Consider the following 19,221-nt stretch of genomic DNA (forward strand, 5'->3'; position numbering starts at 1 on the left):
GGGCCAGGCAGTCTGGCTGCTCTCTGTTGACAGAGTGGATTTCACTTTCGATCTGCTTTTATGTGTAGACGCAATCTGTCAACAGAAGCTTTGCAGGGAAATCCCTTCCGACGGCGACTTCTGTCGACAGAGGCTTCTCGTGTAGATGTAGCCAGAGCTGGGAGTTACTTTAATGTTGTTTCAAGCAACACTAATTTCTACAGGGTCTCTCCTGCCTCTGCTGCTGTGCAATCACATGGGTAGGCTGCACAAAGGGAGGAAAACTAGCTGGATACTTTCATGGAGCTAGTGGGCCTCCATGTGTATGGGGAGACCGGCATTTCTCTGGGTCTCAGGGTTGTACTCCCTACCTGCTCCATACAGAGCAAATCCTGCCCAGCTTACGAGGATGATAAGTTAAAACTCAGAATGTTTCCTGCTGCTGATGTGGGTTTTCTTGTTTATGAGCTTGCGTAGCCCTTTATTTTAACAAAATTGAAGGCAAATCAGATTCAGACCATGTAAGAAGAGAAAATCTGTAAGGACCTTCCTTTCTACACAGTTGCTTTTCTAATCATATCTTGTAGGAACAGAAGGAGAAAAGTATGCGTGCTTCTATAAGTAGTACATGTGCACAGTGCTTTTTTTTTGTGCCAGTACTTACTGGTACTGAGTATGGGCACCTTGGCAGCCCCAGGCATGGGAGTGGCTGGGGGGAAGGGCAGCTGAGTACTGGCACCTCTTTTTTCACGAAAAAGGGCACTGTATAACTCTATTAGTGCCCTCCTACCAGGCAGAAATATGACAGTAGTCTCAAAAACATTAAAAATAACCAAGTTGCTTGCATAGAGGCAGTCAGTTCAGTTTAAAGGGGATTTTTGATTTTCTAAAGCACTGTTAGTAAAAATAAATGCATAAACCCAAATGTAGATCCTCTTGTACTCTTCGGTATCAAAATACAGACCACCTCTCTTTGCTTTAATTTTGCTGTCTTGTGTTGCACTCGTAGGGAATGACAGATTCCCGGGGTTAAATGAGAACCTGCGATGGAGAAAAGAGCAGACTCAGTGGCGTCAGGCAAACGAGAGGCTAGATAAGTAAGTCATTTAATAAACGGGTATCACTTTTACCAGAACTAAGTTTATTTGTCCCGGGATCGTTTTGTTACAAAATCTGCAGCTTCAGTCCAGCCTCGCATCTTCCCAAGGGAAAAGAAATCAAAACTGGTGTATCAGCACAGGAGTTTTGAACCCGTGGCCTGGAAACCCATGGGGGATGTGCAGAAAATGTCAAAGGACTGGAGTCTGTGAAAGGTTATAATTAGCATAGAACAGTGGTTTACAGCCTGTGGTCCGGGGACCCATGGGGACTTCTAGAGATTTCCATGACTTCAGCCCATGGCAGGGGCCCCAAACTCCACACTGCTGTAGGGAGCGGGGGGTACCCTACAGCTCTTGGCCAACATGACTAGTGGGAGCCTCTGGTGGTGGGAAGACTGCACAGCTCCAAGCTATAGGCAGCAGAAGACCCTGGCGCTCTGAGACCCTGTGGGCCGTGGGGGCCCCTGGGTCTGAGTCACTGCTGGTGTTGTGTACAAAGGTATAAGAAGTTCTAGAGTTTGGAATTTTAAGCTACACAAATTTAGACTGGAAATGTGTAATTTTTAAATTGAGAAGGTAATTAACCAGTATAACAATTTACTAATGATCCTGGCTGAGCTTCCATCGCCAGTCATTTTTAAACCAAGATTGGATTGTTTTAATGATTGGCGTCATTCCAAAGGAGTGATTTTGGGAATGTTCTATGACTGTATTATACAGAAGGCAAGGCTGGCTGGCTCTGGGTCCCAGAAGGGGTGGGCCTCATGCAGAAGGAGGAGAGATGGGGGCCAGCCTCTCCAATCCAGCCCTTCAGTGCTATGGGCACTTGTCAGCCTGGGTTCTGGCAGGAATGTAAAGGGTTCTGGCCTGCAGCAGTGGCAGCCAGGAATCCCAGGCACTTTTAAGTCTCTGGGCCCTGAGGCAGCTGCCCCTTTTCCCCTCCCACCATCTCCCCTCCTGGTGGTGACCCTGAGAGGAGGTCAGACTGCATGATCAGAGTGTTCCCTTCTGGCTTTAGAAGCTATGAAATCAAGTGATCAAGGTTTGACTTTGTGTGTCATATTTGAGTTGACTAACTTGCAAAGGGAGAAAAGATGACATGTTTTTTTCCTACTGCGAATTGTGCATGGTGATTCATTTATACAAATTTCTGCCACTCTCCGAAGCATACAGTATATAGATAAATAAAATATATGAATGCACAGGTCTAACTGATCAACTTAATCAGCAGAGCACAGTAATGAGTGAATAGAAATAGGTCTAGTTATAGAAAACTAACTTTCCATTAATTAATTATGCCACTAACGGTACCTGAATAGTATGTGTGTGCCAAGTGTCTATAAATACAGAAATGTGGAGGGATGTCATTTTTCCTCAGCTACTTGTTCATTATGAAACTGAATTAGATGAATTGAAAGGGTTGCCTTTCATTCTGGTGGCACAGTAGCCCCTCTCTATTAAAACTGTACTGAGCTTTTAATTTTGGCTTGGATAATTGATTTGGCCCTGTTTTTCTGGTCCTGGATTTTGTAAATCCTGTGAATAGTAATTACAGTCTTGTCAGTCAACGTAATTTCTTTTTTTAAAAAAATACCAATTTTTTATTCTGGAATTCATTGTAATTTTAAAAAATGACAAATCTCTGCTCTGTATTCGGTTCACGTATCTCTCATTTTCTCATGAAAATCAATTTGATGCAGTCTCATATTGCAGTATTTGTACCATCAGGAGGTTGCTGATACAACCTAGAAAATACTGAACTAAGTAATGTAGCAGGTACAACTCTGGAAGGGAATGCTGATTCAGTAGGATTAATATAATCCTCTTTTTTGAAAACAGAAGTTGAAACACTGGGACCAAATTTTGTAACCCTTTTAAATCTTTCATAACTCTGTGACTTTTATAGGAATTTTACTGCAGAAGTAGTCATGAGATAATTGGGGATAAGGATTCTGTTTGTCAAGAAGATTGTTTATACACAAATTTGCAGTGGAAACCCTTGCATGGATACTCTCCTTTTGGTTTAAAAAAGGGCTTATTGCTGGTTTAGCTTACACCAATTCCTAACTGATCAATGCTTAACCAAAACACCCCTGGCGTCAAGTGAAATGTTCAGCACATCATCCTTTGAACTGGTTCAGCAAAATTTGTTGAAAATCACATCTTTAGTTAAACTGTGCAACTCTGCATCTGCTTAAGGCTTTTATGTTTACGTGGTTATGTCTACACTACTGCCCATTTTGGCAAAACTTACGTCACCCGGGAGCATGAATATTCCATCCCTCTGAGGGACTAATGTGACACTGACATAAGCATTAGTGTGCACAGTGCTGTTGGCAGCAACGCTTCTCCTGCTTTCGTATCTTATGCTACTCTCAGTGGGCGGGTTTTGTAAGCTGACAGGGAGCTCTCCCTCATCTGCATAAAAGTATCTTTGCTACAGGCGCTGCGGTGGGGCAGGTGTCCCATTGTAGTTGTGCTGCTGCAGTATTGTAGTAAAGACATCGGTTCATCAGGCTCACGTCATCATGCTGAGAGCTGTAGAAGGGCTAAGCTCCAAACCTCCTTGCTGACCTTGTCACAGTACAGATTTGGCCTTTGCCCCATCATTCCCTCATCTCCCTTTGGGGATCCCACCATCTCTTCTTAAATTGACTGATGAGGGTGCCTTTAATGCTGTGGATTCAAAAGTATGAAACTGTCTGCCCCTTCTCATCCATGTCAGTCCCTGCTTTTAAACAGCTCAGGACAGTCTTTGTTCATACATACATGTCAACTACTGTTACTTGCATAGCTGGGACATTTTCCCCTTCCCCTTTTATCCATATATTTTTTATTTTGCATTTTATAAAGGGTGTTTTTCATGCCATTGTGTTGTACTGCTGCATGTACGTATTATGGTATTATTGCATAGCTCCTTGAAAACCTTAATGAGGGTGGAGTATGGTGGCATTTTACAATACTATTCATTGTTGTTGTTTTATCATGCGAAAGAAAACTGTATCCTCTCTTTAAAAGTATCCATAGGCTTATTGTAGGGCATTTCTTGGGGATCAATGGCCTAAAGTAGCACCTCCTCTGAATTGTCCTTTCATCCTTAGGAAATGACCTTCAACAATGCTGTTGTTGCTTGTCTCTGTGGGAACGTTCTAAATGTTGTTCATTTTTCTTTTACCCTGTTTTTGACAGTAGGTTATTATACATGTAACAAGGTGCTGGCCATATGCTTTAATGAGAGTTTCTTTTCCTAGAACAAAAGCAGATCTAGATCAAGAAGCTCTGATCAGTGGAAACCTGGCTACAGAAGCTAATCTGATCATCCTAGATATGCAGGAGAATATCATCCAGGTGAGAAACTACATGTTTAGCTCTAGCCCAGTCCTGGCCTCCCTGGTCATCAAAGGGAGCAGGGTTCATGTCTGTCTTAGTCAGTACATTTTAATTAAAAAGACCTTGGAAGCAGTTACAATCTGAAATAAATAAAAAATGAGCCTTACTTTTTCCAGCGTGTTAAAAAGGGGCAGAATTGTCATCTGTTGGCTCAAGGTCCTTTGACTCAGTGGGTTTGCAGCAGTGTAACTGAGAAGAGCTTTTGGCTTCACTTCTTCATGGTGGTTCTTGAAATCCAGTTTTTCGATGGCATGGGGGTTTTTTTTCAGCTCTGTCTGAGGTGGGTGGGGGAGAGCAGGGTCTTCATTAATTTCAGGAATTTGTCTGAGGATCTGAAACATTTGGGACTGAGCTGGCCTGATGGACTTGTGCAGTTGCTCTGCATTGCCGTGTGAGACCTCACTGTTTAGTCCCCAGCCCTAGAAAGTGCTCTGCACAGAAGATGCTTTTATCTGCTTGGAGTCCAGCTGGCACAGGGGGTCTACCTGTTGGGAGCAACTTGCCCCATCAGGCCCTTAATGTACACTGGCCAGGTTTTCAGCTGGTGTACAATGTTAAAGCTCCACTGACGTCACCTGAGGGTCTGTTATCCCTCTCTCCGCCCTCAGGTCTCTGGCTGTGTTTGTGGGCACCATAGAGGCAATATGGTCATACCCTAAAGTGAGAAGATGCCTTGCATGACTCATTAAGCCTTGTATTCCTCTTTAACTGCAGCAGCAGAAAAGTGATGCCTGCCAAAGGGATTTCCATGTAGGCTTTTTAAGCCACATAAAATAGACTTGGCCAGAAGCAAGACTGTGAAAATTTGATGCTCTAAGGTGTGGGTGTAGAAATGAGCTGAGTTCAAAATAGATCGGAAGGACCCTGGGAGCACAGAAAGGCACACAGAGGATTCCTCTTTCCCTTTTTGCCCCTGCTCCATGACAAGTGACGTCCCCATTCCTGTTTTCTAGAGTAAAGCAGTCTGGCTAAGTATGTGGGCAGTAATGGAAAAAGCTGATGTCTCCCACCTGACAGTTCATGGCCTGCGAGGCTGGGTCTCCTGGATAATCTTGGTCACCTGGACAAGAGAAGAGAAATTTGGTCCCTATGCATCTGTTTACTGTTAGCTTGCCTAGCTAAATTAATACTGCTTTTCTCTGTGTGTAGGCGAGCTCTGCTGTGGACTGCAAAGATAACCTCTTGGGCGGTGTGTTGAAGGTCCTGGTAAATTCCCTCAGCTGTGACCAGAGCACCACTTATCTAACACACTGCTTTGCTACTCTCAGAGCGCTCATTGCCAAGGTAATAGTTAAACATTTGACAAGGGAGTCATTCTCCTCTGAAAAAGAACTTCCCAAAGCATCTGTTTTCCATTAAATAGGGGTAGTCAGACAAGCTTAATCTTGGGATAGTTTTCTGAGTCGTTATGAAACTCATAATGTACAATGGAAGTGTAACTATCTTTGGAATCTTCAGTTAAAGTGACTTAACAGCTCATTCATTATTATTATTGAAATCAATCTTTCTGTAAACTCGGGGGTGGGCAGTTAAAAAGTGCTGTCTTGTCAGGGTTAGTCCCTGGTGGGCCACCACCATTATCTCTACCTGAGTCTCTGCAAGTATTGGGTGATGACATCTCTTGTTGGCCGCAGATCACCTATCGTGGCCAATGGGAGCAGCCAGAAGTGGCATAGACCAGAACACTACTTCCTGCCACTCCCATTGGCTTTGAATGGTGATCTGTGGCCAAGGAGAGCTGTGATCATCTGATATCTGTGGAGGCATATATATATATATATAGAGAGAGAGAGAGAGAGAGAGAGAGGTGGGGACCTGCCTGGGACTCACCCTGGTGGACTGGATCCAGCCTGCAGGCCAGTATTTGCCCACCTCTGTGATAACATGACTTGGTAGTATACTTTATGAAGCACCCATTCTAATTCTTTATAATGGACTATAGGCTTGTACATCTTGCTTTATAAGCTAAACTAATGTGGCCCTGTGCCCAAAAATTTGCAATGTAGACTAGACATAACAGTCAGGTAAGATAATGAACCAAGGGTGGAGGCAAGGAAAGAGGTGCACAAGGTTCACAATATAAAGGCAAGTTTTTATTGTTATACACACAGCTTCTAAGTTCCTGTCCAGATACAAACATTTAACATGTATGCAGTTTTATTCCATTTAGAACGTGAGCTCTTCAGAATGGGGATGTTGACTTACTTGACTTAAACCCTTGACCCTGTGGAGCCTAGGTCATCTACAATCTTCTCCGTGGGGATGTTACCTGCTTTGTATTTCACCATGCCAAGCACATTGTGGGGCTACCAGAACCACTAGCAATCTGCGTGTCTCAGACTAAACCTCCCATAACTCTAAAGTTTAGAAGAAGGTCTGGGATGGAGGAGTGTGCTGGAAGTTTTGAGGAGAGTGAAATTGTATGGTGTCATGGATTGAGAGAGTGTCCCAGCAGGATGTGAAATGATACATATTCTCAATGTACTCATCACTTCTTTGTGCTGGCGCAATTAAAAGTCTGGAAATACTCACTCTCACAATCTGGCTGCAAATTTTACCATGTTTCATGGGTTTAGCTCAAAGCTCCTGGAGTCATGAGATTGGTTGAGAATTGTATCTTTATTTTAATTTTTAAGGGTAAATTTCTAGCCTAGTAGGTCTGGAGGAAAGTCTAAAAATCCAGAAGCCAGATTAAAAGAACCCAAACTCTATTATCTTTATATCTCGTGGTTTTTTGGACTGGACTCATGACTTTTGAATTCTTAGTGTTGAATGTCCTGACGATATTTTCTCTGCCCTTAGTTTGGAGACTTGCTGTTTGAAGAGGAGATGGAGCAGTGTGCTGACCTGTGTCAAAGAGTTCTACATCACTGCAGCAGCAGCATAGACCTCACACGAATTCAAGCCTGTGCCACCCTTTTTCTCCTCATGAGGCACAGTTTCAGCTCCCTCAGTGTAAGTTATTGGACACAGCAAAGCATTTGACACCCCTCGTCTGCATTAGAGTTTAAAACGAACAATAAAAATAGCAATCGCTTGAAAAGATTTGTATATACGGCAGGGTGGTGCCGTGCTTTTCCCATCACACCTCTGAGGCACAATCCCCAACCTGCTTGCCTTCTGCTCTGTGGGTGGCAAAATAAGAGTTGTTTGTTGCTGGCCTATATCAGGAGTGAATTATGACATACCCGCTCCCCCAATATCTCCCACAAGCCCAGACTGGCTCATTAAGGGAAGAGAGCCAGGGCTCCACCTACTCATTATCCAGCTGTTCTGATGGAATGTAGCAGGTGCACATAGCCCTCATAGACCTGTTTGCCTGGATGTAAGGTCCAGATAGTATATGGAGCCGTGCGGAAGAGATGATTCTTACTTCCACTGATATGCTGCATAATGATAGGTAGCCTAAGCAGGTGCACTTGGCTTATTGTATTTCAATAAATAGAAAAGATGTGGGTTTACCTCATAGGAACACAAAAACAAATAAAAACACATGGTACCTTTGGGAAATCTATACATAAGAATCTGTACTCCTGGTAGCTCTTCCATGGCTTTTGTTTTTTCTTTCTCTTCCTCCCCACTCTGCACCCAAAGAATTTTGCAAGAGTGAAGATGCAGGTGACAATGTCCCTGGCCTCTCTGGTTGGTAAATCATCTGATTTCAATGAGGAGTACCTCAGAAGATCCTTACGAACCATCTTGGCATATGCAGAAGAAGATGTGGACATGCAGCCAACCCAGTTTCCAGTCCAGGTTAGGCCTTTTGTGGCTTTTGATGTTTTTTTTTTTTAAGGACTTTTTCATCTTGACAGGAGCTGGAATGAGATCCCTGTACATGACCATTATAAAACAATAAAAAATGAATATTTGGGTGTAATTGTTGCTGCTTGGACCCATCTTTAATTTAAAGCAGGGGCACACTTTTGAATCAGACCAATCCTGACAATGTCTAGGATGTCTGGGGTAGAAGCTGAGTATAATTCAGTGGGAAAACTCTGGAGTGATTCAAGTAGAATTTACTGTAGGCTTGATTCTTCTCTTAGCTGTGTCCATGATCTCTCTTGAAACCAGTAGGAACTACTCCCATACCCAGTTTCTGAGGCTGGTGTTTGTGTCACAAACACCATACTGTCACTCTGAAATTAGGCTTATTATGAAGCAGCAGCTTAGGAGGAGGTACACAGGTGTGCTATTTGCACATCTTTGTGTGGTTTTGAGTTCCAAAATTGAGCACTAAGTTATTCCAACTACTTCAACAAATCCTGTATAAAAGCAACACTTTATTTTTAAATAAAATATACAGGTAGCATATCTAATTATTGCTAGTCACTTGTATTACCCTGGTTTCACCCACAGTTTTGTACATAGGCTGGCTAATCGAATTTTCCCTTTTATACATTCCACTTTATAAATCATGATGGTTTCAAAACCATGATGAAAAACAAGAACCTGTCGTCTTCCACATTGTCAGAACAAGACAGATGTCTATGGAAACCTTATTTAAATTTGTTTTTTTTTTCAGTTCATAATAAAGTAGCTGCTTTACTAGCAGCAACCCTGCCTTACCATGAGATAATGAAACATCTGGTACTGAAAACTGCAAAAACATCTGCTTAACAATAGACTGCAGTTTTCCTGAATCTGAGATTTGGCTCCATTTAGGAATACATATGAAAGAATTAATGAACTAAAGGAGCTGGTTTGTTATATTTGATTTGATAAAACTTTTGTTTGTGTTTCTCTCTTGCCATGTCATTTATGTTAGTTGCTTGCTAAATGAATGTGATTGGTAAAATCTACACTGTGACAGTTCTGCATTGTAACATTTGTGCCAACAGCTGATAGAGTAAAGAATATATCCGCTTGTGTTCACACTGAATTTTTAATCCAACCCAGAAACACATCTGGGTTTTATATGTGTCTTTGTGTGTATCTCCAGGTGGAGGAGCTGCTACGTAATTTGAACAGCATCTTGTCAGACACAGTGAAAATGAGAGAATTTCAGGAAGATCCAGAGATGCTAATGGATCTCATGTACAGGTGAAACCTTCTTGTGCTGCTGTTGAATGAATTGAACTGAAACAAATACAAAGGACTCGTAGGGTTTCGAGAGATACCCTCAAGTGCTATTTACTGACAAGTATTGAGGTGCCACACTCAGGCAAAATGAACTATTCCTAGTGATTTAACATACCAAGTGAATCAGTCAATTGTCTGTCTTTTGAAGGATTTTTATAAGATGACTTTCAATTCATTTGTAATACAATAGATACATTGTAAGAAAATATGAATGTTTTTTAAGAAAGAAGAAAAACCAATTCAAACCTGTTTTTTGACCTGTGTCGTTAGAATTGCCAAAGGGTATCAGACATCACCTGACTTGAGGCTGACTTGGCTACAGAACATGGCAGAGAAACATGCCAAGAGGAAGTGCTACACAGAGGCAGCCATGTGCCTGGTCCACGCTGCAGCTCTAGTTGCAGAATACCTGAGCATGCTGGAAGATCACAGTTACCTGCCTGTGGGCAGTGTCAGCTTTCAGGTAGAAATAACAGGCATTTCTTCTGTGCCTGGACACTATTCTAGTGGCTTTGGGGTGGTGTCACATACTTGGTATCAATCAGAGCCAATTAAGTAGATCCATCTCTGGGCTACCTAAAAGGAAACATACAACCATTTTATGATGTACCCCCTTTTCCCAAGACCTTAACTTGCTGCCATACCTCATTGCTTAATGCTGAGTTGGGACCAAGTGTTGTTAGACTGCTGGAATAGCCATAATATGGTAAACTTTTTCATATCAGGCATTCTATCATCCAGAACTCTCAAATAACCAGCATTTTAACCATAAGTAAATCTGAGTTACATTTTCCATAAGTATAGTATAGCGACAGCAAACACAAATAAATACAGCAAATACAGTATAAGTTTTCAGTGTATAATACTGCTGTTGTAGCTAAATAAAGTACTCTGCATACATTTTTGCTTTATAATATCTAGTCTTGTTTTTCTTCAGTCTTATGCATTGCTAGGGATAACTCTCCATTATCAGAATATTTGGCTGTCCAGCAACCTCCCAGTCCCAGAGCTGCTGGATATGAAAGAGTTTACTGTACTTCACTTCCTACCTGAAACTGTATCACAGTATTGTTGTATGCTGTCAGACAACTTCAACCCCTGAAGTAGCTGAAAATCTGGTAGACATTGTATTTCTGAAGCACTTTTGGATACTTTAGAACTAAAGTGAATATTATCACTGAATGTGTAGTTCCAACTTTAGGTATATTAAAGTTCTTAAATGCAGTATCGGTAGTGGAATGACACAGCAGCTGCAACATATAGCATGTAAGCCCCTCACTTGTAGGCAACTCATGCCTATGAATTAAATCAGAGGCAAAGGCATTCTGATAATTCAAAATATAAGGGGCTAAACTCACACCAATGTGTTGCTTCTCTGAACATATCACGAGCATTCATTTGAATGAATTATCTGCCTATGTCTTTTGTGCACCAATAGAAGAGGGACCGACTAGAAAGTGTCAGTCTGCCCTAGTGACAGAGAGCTAGCCATGTTAGTCTGTATTCTATCAAAACAAAAAAGCAGTCAAGTAGCACTTTAAAGACTAACAAAATAGCTTATTAGGAGATGAGCTTTTGTGGGACAGACCCACTGATCTGAAGAAGTGGGTCTGTCCCACGAAAGCTCATCTCCTAATAAGTTATTTTGTTAGTCTTTAAAGTGCTACTTGACTGCTTTTTTGTTTTGATAGTCCGCCCTAGGATTTCTCTTGGAAAGCTGATCCTTTATCTTTCATTATGGAAGAGCTGCAAAACTAAAATCATTTCATGTGAAATCTTATCTCATTTAAGCTGTGTCTACACGTGCATGCTACTTCGAAGTAGCGGCACTAACTTCGAAATAGCGCCCGTCATGGCTACACGCGTCGGGCGCTATTTCGAAGTTAACTTCGACGTTAGGCGGCGAGACGTCGAAGTCGCTTAGCTCATGAGGGGATCAGAATAGCACCCTACTTCGACGTTCAACGTCGAAGTAGGGACCGTGTAGACGGTCCGCGTCCCGCAACGTCGAAATTGTGGGGTCCTCCATGGCAGCCATCAGCTGGAGGGTTGAGAGACGCTGTCTCTCCAGCCCGTGCGGGGCTCTATGGTCACCGTGTGCAGCAGCACTTAGCCCAGGGCTTCTGGCTGCTGCTGCTGCAGCGGGGATTCATGCCGCAGGCACAGGGTCTGCAACTCGTTGTCGGCTCTGTGGATCTTGTGGTGTTTAGTGCAAGTGTGTCTGGGAGGGGCCCTTTAAGGGAGCAGCTGGCTGTTGAGTCTGCCGTGTGACCCTGTCTGCAGCTGTGCCTGGCACCCTTATTTCGATGTGTGTTACTGTGGCGTGTAGACGTTCCCTCGCTGCGCCTATTTCGATGTGGTGCTGCGCAACGTTGATGTTGAACATCGACGTTGCCAGCCCTGGAGGACGTGTAGACGTTATTCATCGAAATAGCCTATTTCGATGTCACCACATCGAAATAGACTACTTCGATGTAGGCTTCACGTGTAGACGTAGCCTTACTCAGCAAGAATCCACTCATAGCATCACCATCAAAGAGTTCCTAAATGCATCCGAGGTGGATCTGTTCTCATCAAAACATGTCTGGAAAAAAGGACAGTTGAGCCATAGTGCTTGGTAGTACAGAGGTAATGAAAAAATATTCTTGCTTCAGGATCCAGAAAATAGTGACGTAGCCATTTATCTGTGCAGAATTAAGACAGCAGTTTGCTCTGTTTAAAGGCAAAGTGGTGGATATTATTGTGGAGTCTTTCACATGAGGATCTGCAAACAGTGTTATTTAAGCTTTGCAGTGCTTCTGAGGTGAGGCTGAGGGCAGGAGGGGTGATCTTGCGGCTAACAAACAAGATTAGTGAGACCATCTGGGTATGATTCAGAGCCTAAGAGCTCAGATGTGTTTTGTGATCTTGGGTAAGCCCACCTCTCTTTGTTTCCTTATCTATAAAATGAGAAAGAGGAGGCTACTTGTCAACTCAGAGTGCACCACTGTTGTCGCTATTTGTATGACTGGAGCGCCTAGGAGCCCTACCCAGGAAGCAGGAGCCCGCTGTGCTGCATGTTGTACAAACCCAAAAAAGCCAAAAGGACACTTACAATGTTTGCAATGTACTTTGAGCTGTTGGAAAGCTGGTGAGATAAAAATGTAAACTATTAGTGTATAAAATATTGGGTTAGGTCAGCAGTAGTATTATTCCAGTTTTACAGATGGGTAAACTGAGGCACGGATACTTTCTCTGACTTTCCCTAGGTCTTTCACCTAGTCATTATTAGTATCTTGAATTCCATTTCCCCCGTGCCCCCTCACTCCCCCAAGGCCACACACACAGACACTACAATGCAGCTGCCTGGAAGTCTCTTGCTGGTAGGGAGTTTGGTTTCAAAAGACTGAGATGGGAGGGAAAAGCCGGGGTTCTGGTGACAAACCCCAGCACTAGAGATCGAGAGGCTCGTGCGTGGTGTGATAAAATCTTCCTGATGGAACGCAGCCCTGTATCCAGCAGCTGCACAGGACGTCTGTTATTTTATTTCTTTTGTGTTACAGCTCTTGTCAGTGAAAAATCTCTGTTGCATGGTCTGCCACTGTGAGTCTGTTGGTTTGGGTTTCCGAGCCCTTGGGTTTCTGTTGTGATCTGTTTCAGAATATCTCCTCTAATGTGCTGGAGGAATCTGCCGTCTCGGATGATATTTTGTCCCCGGATGAGGATGGGATATGTTCGGGAAGGTATTTCTCTGAGAGTGGCTTGGTGGGGCTGTTGGAACAAGCTGCGGAGCTCTTCAGCACGGTGAGTGAATAGACAGAGTGGGCCTAATTCAGCTCTATATGACTGCGCTGAAGATAATGGAGTTACCCCAGGATAATTTGGGCCACTGGAGCAGACTCACTCCTGTACGTACAGAGGAGTGCAGTGCTCACTTGTGCTTTCGGCGGGGAGACGTGATGGGGATTTAACCCTGGGGAATGGCAAATTCACTGTTCAGCTTAGGCTCCTGTAGGATCCCTACCAGTATAGGCTGTTCAGGACCTCTGGTTCTGCCTTTCCCTAGCAGGCCATGTCCATTTCTGAAGGGCGAATTGCAAACAGCTGTATCCCAACTGCAAGCACAGCCAGAGTTCACCCTCACAATTGACACTTAACTTCAAATTATTTTGTTGGTCTTTAAAGTGCTACATGACTGCTGACTTACTTCAAGGGAAGTCGTCTAGTTAAACTCCATTGGATTGAGGAGATATGTACCTGGATGTCTCATATGGCATGTTAACACATGGTAATAGAATTATACTCCCATACACGCATAATCACTTTACTGATTTTTTTAATAAAAAAGATAAACCAGGTACCATATCAGAAAAATGAGCTTATAAAATGACTCTTGTGCTAAAATGCCCATAGTGAAGATTCAATCTCTTTATATCATGTATGAAACTCAATTTCCTTTTTTAATTCCTTCTTACAAGGGAGGATTGTATGAAACAGTGAATGAGGTCTACAAAATTGTTATCCCCATACTGGAAGCACATCGAGACTTCAGAAAGCTTACCTCTACTCACAGCAAGCTTCAAAAAGCCTTTGACAGCATTATTAACAAGGTACCTGCGGCTTCTCTATGAGCAAGTCATGTGTTGCTTGGTTGCAATGTTTGTTTATGGATGGTGAAGATAAAACCATGCATACCAAACGGGAACATTTCCTTTCTCTAACCTGAGTTTCCATCTGCTTTGGATGACATGTTATTGTAATTTAGATCTTGCCTGTTAAAGATGGTCTATCAATGACTCACGGAAACATGGAGAGATGGGAGAGGGTTATAAACAAGCTCTATAAAAAAAAGAGATTAATAGATTATTCAAAATATTTTAAAGGAGTGTATGGGGTTTTAAAATATCACAGATTAAATTTAAACCAGGTGAAACCAGGGAATATTACCTTTGGCTGCACACATTCCAAAAGAAAAACAATTTTCTTGCCAATGTTACTAGTACTTTAGATTACAAAAACAGAAGAATTGTAAAACCTAATTTACTTTTCACTATTCTTGATGTGTCTGTATTTTTCTGAGTTTGGACGCAGTCAATTTTTATTTCTTGTCATTTTCAAGTTCTCATGGACTTTAATAACATTTTGAAGTTCAGTGAGTTGCAAAGACTTGAATGTTGAATGATGTTTGTTTTTAAAATTCTTCCACAGAAATTATGTTTACAAAGAATCGTTTCTGTTTTAGATTTGCAGCATGAGTTCATACAAAACTTAAAGTTTGAGCTACAATTGCAGTTTTTTCATAAATATACCATTCTAATAGTCAATTGAATTGTACTCTGTTAAGTTGATATTGCATAGGGTAGAATTTTGCTCTGAAATCGGGACACATTTAAAGTCAGTGCAGTTCCTCAGATTTAAATCGGATGAATAAGGCAGCAAAATCAGATTATATTTAAGGGAAGAAAAGCTAAATGTAATTCTCTCCTCTTTTTATCAATCAGGGTCAAAAACGAATGTTTGGAACTTACTTCCGTGTTGGTTTCTATGGATCCAAATTCGGGGACTTAGATGAACAGGAATTTGTTTATAAGGAACCTGCAATTACTAAACTTCCTGAGATTTCTCACAGACTCGAGGTAAAGAAATCATAATTATATAACCCCCTGTTTTGTATTATGCTTTCTAAGGAAATAGTTGGGTGAATAAAGAAGCACAGTGGTGATGGTGGGGAGGTACAAATGTCAGTCGATTTTATATCTTAAATCGTTCTGTCTGCATACCTGATACTTGGGACTGCAGCTCCTTCTACAGCAGGTTGAAACAGTTTTCCGTGCCTGCAGTCTCATGTCCTGAAGGGCTGAATCTCTCCTTGTAAAAGGAATTCATGAGCTTAACTTGAGGGGAGGCAAGTTTTGTTTGGAATCCTTTTGAAGTTTTGCTTGAGGCACCTGTGACAGATGCTTCGCTTTTTTTGTCTCCTTTGCTGGCACTCTGCCTTTTACTTCTCCCCTTGATAATGATGGAAGAGGTCCTAGTGGCCTTTACAGCATGCATATGGTTGTGCATCTAACCAAGTTTTACTTCACTGTTCACTGTTGGGTCTTCCTTGGGTCTGCAGACTTTAATGTGCACTGTGATACTTATTCCGTTAAATCCAGAAGTTCTCACAACTCCTGATCTTAATCAGAGCAGCACAGGTGAGTTGCATTGCATTACAGATGGGCTAAATCACCTCTGAATACTCATTTTTCCTCTTCAGGGCTTTTATGGGCAGTGCTTTGGGGAGGATTCTGTGGAGGTGATTAAAGACTCCGCTCCTGTTGACAAACGCAAGCTGGATCCCAATAAGGTATGAAAGGTATTGGCACAGCTATTTGTGTCCTTCCAGGAGAAATGAGCACTGATGGATTGAATAAAAGAGTGCAGAGCTGCCTGGGGGACCTTAATGCTGACTCGGACAACAAGCAAAGCTCAGATCTTTGTGTGAGGGTCAGTAGATGATGACTATTATTATAAAACAAACCAGTGAATTAGTGAGTACAATGAATAAGGCACTGGTCTGTGGATCAGACGCCCTGATCTCTGTCCCTTCTTAGTCTACAGTTGACCAGCAGGATGATTCAGGGCAACTCACTTCACTCCTTGGTGCCTCAGTTCTCCAAATATAAAAGGCACTTGCACTTTGTGAGTGCTAGATGGACAGTGCTATATGAGGATGACTGGGAGCAACTTAACAGACTTCAGAATGCTGTACGCAGAGAGTAATTATATGAGGAGAGGAAGGATAGGCCAATGGTTAGGGCAGTCACCTGAGTTTGAATCCCTGCTGTTCCACAGACTTCCTGTGTGATTCTGGGGGGGTTACTTAGCCTCAATTCCCTGTTTGTACCATGGGGGATGATAGTATTTCTGTAGTGCACAGGGGTGTTGTGTTAATAAATAAATTAAAGGTGCTCAGATAATACGGTAATGCAGGTCCTGTAAGTATCTCAGATGCACAGATAAGACATAAACTTAGAGTAGGAGACAGTGTCTGAGACAGCCAGACCCTTTTCTGTCTGGTGCTATAAAGATGAAGACATGTGGTAGTGAAACTTCAGTAAGCCTGTGAGGATGAGAAGTGATTCTGATCACTTTCCATATCCCTTCTTTATTTTTTTTAAATATTTTTTTTTCATTTTTCTGTCCCCACTTTTTTCTAGTTTAGATTGCCTAGTTTAGATGGATCTGATGTTAGCAAAAAATGGTATACAAATGAAAAATACAACTTGTGCTGTCTGTTTGACATTTTGGTTTCTTTAGTACTTCTGCCTCCCTCCCTCCCTCCCTCTCCGAAAGGAAATTGGTCAATTGGCTGTCTTGGTCGGGAAACACATAGTCACTGCCTAGAGACCACCATGTTAACTTTCTTTGGTTAGTTTCAATCAAATGGTTAAAGACAGAGTGGGCCAAATTCTCCTCTCATGCTATTGCAACGTCATTTAAGTCAGTGGAGACACAGTGTATTGAGTAGGTCCTGTAACCATCAGGTCATTGCAGCTGAGGCAGAATCAGAGAGGTCCCACTGCATTTGAGAACACATTAATAGTAAGCGAAACACAGTCTGTGTGCTCTTCTAACACATGCCTCCTCACTGTGAGCTCTGGGTTATTTCACACACTCCATTTATTTCACAAGCATTTGTCCTAGCTCTAAAACTGAGATTCTTCCTTCCACCTCTTCCAGGCCTACATACAAATTACATTTGTGGAGCCCTATTTTGATGAGTATGAGATGAAAGATAGGGTGACGTACTTTGAGAAGAACTTCAACCTCCGTCGGTTCATGTACACCACCCCTTTCACCCTGGATGGACGCCCCCGGGGTGATCTGAGCGAACAGTACAAGAGGAATACCACCCTGACCACAATGCATGCTTTCCCCTATGTCAAAACCAGAATCAATGTCATTCAAAAGGAAGAGGTAATGGCCATCTTTGTGAGCACTCTGAATCTGAGCATGGAACTCAGACATTAGACAGGGTTTGAGGGCGCTACTGGAAGGGGATGATTTCAAGCTCTGTGCTGGGTAAGGAAAGTTTGCATTTCTGTTAATTTCTACACTGACTGACACTACAAAAATTCCACAGAGGGCAATGAATGCATGGATGCATGCTCCTGCTAGCTTCTGGAGGATTGGAGAGCAGTATTCCCTCTAATCTTTTCCATCCATGTGCAGAATAAATTTTTGTCATGTGTGAATGTGCACCACCGATAGAAATAAAAAACCTAGCTGTGGGCACTCTGCCAATCATCTGGGCATTATTGGAATCTCTCCTGAGTGGCTGCAAAAGTGCCCAGCTTACCAGGAACACTGTTGGAAAGGCCTGTGTTCCATCTAGAACCCCAGCTGGAAGCAAAACAGCAGAAGAGGAGTGACATGAAAGAGAGAAGAGTCCTATTTTCAGCTATACTTCCATGTTCATCAAAGAACAATTTGTTTGCCAAACTTGACTTAGTGCTACATCTACACTGGGCAAAGTAAGCCGACCTCAGATACGCAATTCCAGCTATGGCAATTGAGTAGCTAGAATCAACGTATCTGTATTCAGCTACCTGGCCTTTTCTACTGGGGAGGGTCGACAAGAGAGTTTCTCTCGTCAACCTCCCTTTCTCCTTGCATCTCATGAGGAGTACAGGGTCAATTTTGTGCATCCATACTAGATATGTGAAACAGAGCCCCAGAAGTTCACCCCTAAGCAGGTTGATCATCCAGGGTAGTGTAGATGTAGCTTTGCAGTCAGTATGGAGGAACTGCTCCTCAGAGAAGCAGCTTTGTAAAAGTAGGAAGCACAATAACCATTTAGCCAGAAGGACAATAACCTAGCATAAAACTAATGCATCTATAGGACTGTACCCAAAGCCCACTGAAGTCTTTCCATTGCTTTTATGGTATATGGATTTAACTCAGAATTTACAGACATCAAATTTGGCTGGTTTAAGAAACATCCTGGTTTTGACCACCCTGACTGTGATCCAGCAGAAAACATCTGTGTCCACTCTGCTGCATGTACTACGCAGATAATAATACAACTATCCTTATGTTTATTAGTTCGTTTTAACCCCGATTGAAGTTGCTATTGAAGACATGCAGAAGAAGACCCTAGAACTGGCTGTTGCTACCAATCAAGAGCCACCAGATGCCAAAATGCTCCAGATGGTGCTGCAAGGTTCTGTTGGAGCTACTGTAAATCAGGTAAAGGTCAAGCTCAGCAAAGTGATGTATCTTCTGCACAACCTTTAGAACATTTCTTTTTTCACCATTTTGCTTTCTTCTGCCTCCTTTTGTATTGTACCGTTGAGAGCACTTCCATTCAGATGTGCTGGTTGCAGATACCCTTTGCATAACCCACTAGGGGTTATGTTTGTAAACTAACCACTAGGGTTGGACAAGCTAAACTTTCAACCAAACTTTTTTTCTAAAATTCAGAAAAAAAATCATGGTAATTTTATACCCTCTAAGGTTTATTTTTGTAAATCTCTGCACTTCCTGGTTCAGCTCAAAATCCAAAAGTGCCAAACTATCAAGAGACAGGCCACTTTTACTTTTATACCCCAACTTGAAGCAAAAAGTATTGGCTCTCTCATATCAGCCTGTTCCCATTACATTTACATTTTTGCAGTTGCAGAGGATTCAGAGACCATGGCTAATATGT

At 42.3% G+C, this 19,221-nt stretch overlaps 1 protein-coding gene across 1 annotated transcript in view; it reads left to right on the plus strand.

Annotated features, from left to right (window-relative positions):
- DOCK8 (dedicator of cytokinesis 8) overlaps positions 1-19,221 on the plus strand; it is a 113,237-nt gene that overhangs the window by 83,633 nt on the left and 10,383 nt on the right. The window contains exons 32-44 of the mRNA XM_074994083.1: positions 989-1,076; positions 4,331-4,427; positions 5,619-5,753; positions 7,272-7,424; positions 8,064-8,222; positions 9,409-9,509; positions 9,819-10,011; positions 13,188-13,331; positions 14,006-14,137; positions 15,029-15,163; positions 15,787-15,876; positions 17,253-17,489; positions 18,618-18,761. Coding sequence (XP_074850184.1) covers positions 989-1,076; positions 4,331-4,427; positions 5,619-5,753; positions 7,272-7,424; positions 8,064-8,222; positions 9,409-9,509; positions 9,819-10,011; positions 13,188-13,331; positions 14,006-14,137; positions 15,029-15,163; positions 15,787-15,876; positions 17,253-17,489; positions 18,618-18,761 — 1,808 coding nt within the window. The remainder of the gene's footprint in view (positions 1-988; positions 1,077-4,330; positions 4,428-5,618; positions 5,754-7,271; positions 7,425-8,063; positions 8,223-9,408; positions 9,510-9,818; positions 10,012-13,187; positions 13,332-14,005; positions 14,138-15,028; positions 15,164-15,786; positions 15,877-17,252; positions 17,490-18,617; positions 18,762-19,221) is intronic.

Source organism: Carettochelys insculpta, chromosome 5 (genome assembly GCF_033958435.1).
Source record: "Carettochelys insculpta isolate YL-2023 chromosome 5, ASM3395843v1, whole genome shotgun sequence".
In the NCBI taxonomy this organism is placed as follows: domain Eukaryota; kingdom Metazoa; phylum Chordata; order Testudines; family Carettochelyidae; genus Carettochelys; species Carettochelys insculpta.